This window comes from Xyrauchen texanus, chromosome 26, assembly GCF_025860055.1.
Source record: "Xyrauchen texanus isolate HMW12.3.18 chromosome 26, RBS_HiC_50CHRs, whole genome shotgun sequence".
NCBI lineage: Eukaryota > Metazoa > Chordata > Actinopteri > Cypriniformes > Catostomidae > Xyrauchen > Xyrauchen texanus.
This window is the reverse complement of record NC_068301.1, coordinates 3,905,393-3,908,101: the sequence shown is the minus strand read 5'-3', so window position 1 is coordinate 3,908,101 and position 2,709 is coordinate 3,905,393. Positions and strand designations below refer to the sequence as shown.

At 42.6% G+C, this 2,709-nt stretch overlaps 1 protein-coding gene across 1 annotated transcript in view; it reads left to right on the top strand.

Moving 5' to 3' along the window:
- The window catches only part of clec3bb (C-type lectin domain family 3, member Bb), a 4,676-nt gene extending 2,412 nt beyond the window's left edge, over nucleotides 1-2,264 (top strand). Inside the window, exon 3 of the mRNA XM_052092794.1 lies at nucleotides 900-2,264. Coding sequence (XP_051948754.1) covers nucleotides 900-1,291 — 392 coding nt within the window. The 3' untranslated portion in view covers nucleotides 1,292-2,264. The remainder of the gene's footprint in view (nucleotides 1-899) is intronic.
- Nucleotides 2,265-2,709: the final 445 nt, after the last annotated feature.

The window sequence follows — 2,709 nt, the reverse complement described above, 5'->3', positions numbered from 1 at the left end:
GAGACTATTTAATTATGTCTCATTCATTGAAAACATGTTAATCATAAATGTATTCAAGTAATTGCTTTGTGTGAATTACATTTTTAATTAAAGGAACAGTTCACCCAAAAATGAAAATTCTCTCATCATTTACTCACCCTCATGCCATCCCAGATGTGTATGACTTACTTTCTTCTGCTGAGCACAAATGAAGATTTTTAGAAGAATATCTCTGTTCTGTAGATCCATATAATGCAAGTGAATGGTGACCAGAACTTTTAAGGTCCTAAAAGCACATAAAGGCAGTGTAAAGTCATCCATACGACACCAGTGGTTTAATCCATGTCTTCAGAAGTTATATGATAGGTGTGGTTGAGAAACATATCAATATTTAAGTAATTTGTTATTATAAATCCTCCTCCCTGCCCAGTAGGTGGCGATATGCTCAAAGCTTGCGAATCGCCAAAAACAAAAGAAGAAGAATGTGAAAGTGAAAGTGGAGATTTATAGTAAAAAGTACTTAAATATTGATCTGTCTCTCACCCACACTTACCATATCACTTCTGAAGACATGGATTAAACCAGTGGAGTCGTATCGATTACTTTTATGCTGCCATTATGTGCTTTTTTGACCTTCAAAGTTTTGTACCCTGTTGACTTGTATTCTATGGACCTACAGAGCTGAGAAATTCTTCAAAAATTCTGAACTTGTGTTCTGCAGAAGAAAGAAAGTCATACACATTTAGGATGGCATGCGGGTGAGTAAATGAGAGAGTTTTCATTTCTGGTGTACTGTCCCTTTAAGAGATCTGGACAAAACAAAAATGAGCTGTCTACACATATCAAAGCAAACGGGTGTCCATTATATGTCTCCTTTACGCCCTGCAGACGAGCCTCAATTTGTCTTTTCTGTTTACTAGTTTGTCTAAAGGGCATCAAGATCCACGGCAAGTGTTTTCTGGTGGACACATTGAAGAAGCGCTACCACACAGCCAATGAAGACTGCATCGCCAAAGGAGGCATCCTCAGCACTCCACTTTCAGTGGACGAAAACACCCAACTCTACGATTACATCCGGCAGAGCATTGGACCGGACGCTGAAATCTGGCTGGGCATAAACGACATGCAGACGGAGGGCGTGTGGATGGACCAGACCGGCTCAAACATTCGCTACAAGAACTGGAAAGCCCCGCAGCCTGATGGCAGAAGTTCGGAAAACTGTGGCATTCTCTCTGCTGCTTCCAGTGGAAAGTGGCTGGACGAGAACTGCCGTGATGAGAGAGCATCCGTCTGCGAGTTCAACATCGTTTGAGGCCGTTTACTGCTTGACCTTAGCCGACCTTTCTACTTCACAGTCGATTGGTAGCCTTGCCTGCATTGTTTTTTTGTCCTGTAATTGTATATTTTCTTTTGTTAAGGTTTTAAGGAGAACAAAGATTGTAATTTTTCTTTCCTTTTTGGGAATCACACACTCCATAAAAACAGAAAACAGCAGCTGATCTATAATTTGAGAAGAATGAACACTGCTGTAAAAAAAATAAAAACAATGAATAAATCACAGATAAACAAACACTTTAACTGTAAATCAGATGTGATGTTATTTTGCGGTAGTGTTGTCTAAAGTACCGACTTCGGTGCCAAGTCGATACTGAAATTTAAAAAATGTGACGCTTTGAGCGCCGTTGAGTGGAATCGTAAACACCTCTGATTGGCCATTGCGTTCACGCGCTCATCGGATATGTCTGTGATTGGCTAAAATGATCAGCGCTTCAAAAACAAGTTGTAAATATACATCAGTGACGCTCTTCACCGAGCGCTTGCACCGATACACACGGGAGCGTTTGAAAGCAGGACCGGTCCGCTGATAGACGGCTGCTTGTGCTTTCAAAAGCTCCCACTCCCGTTTTTAAAAAAAACTTTCAAACACTTCCGTGTGCTCTCAAACGCTCCCGTGCGTTGACCATTGTAGCCAATCACAGACATATCCGATGAGCGCTTGAACACAATGGCCAATCAGAGGTGTTTACGATTGCGCTCAACAGCGCCCAAAGCGTCATATTTTTTTAAATGTCAGTACCGACTTGGTACCTTAGTCGGCACTTTTGACAACACTATTTTGCGGTATAGTCATGTCCTGCAAACGTTCATTCTTTACTTTGTTGACCATTGTAACGAAGATTATTTCAAATTGCTAGCTTTAAGTTACTTGTTTATTTTATAACAAATTAATGTCTAGCCTGATATAACCTGACATATTTTAATCGCAATAAAATGTTTATCACAAATGCTCTCATAACTGATATATGATGGGAAAATGTGCATAACTGGAATGCAATGATTCGAGCAAGGCAGAAATCAGACTACACTGGTCGCACTAGGGGGTCTGGGTGGCTCAGCGAGTATTGACGTTGACTACCACCCCTGGAGTCGCGAGTTTGAATCCAAGGCCTGCTGAGTGACTCCAGTTAGGTCTCCTTAGCAACCAAATTGGCACGGTTGCTAGGGAGGGTAGAGTCACATGGGGTAACCTCCTCGTGGTCGCTATAATGTGGTTCTCGCTTTCGGTGGGGCGGGTGGAGAGTTGTGCGTGGATGCCGCGGAGAATAGCGTGAAGCCTCCACACGCGCTACGTCTCCACGGTAACGCGCTCAACAAGCCACGTGATAAGATGCGCGGATTGACGGTCTCAGACATCGAGGCAACTGGGATTCGTCCTCCGCGACCCGGATT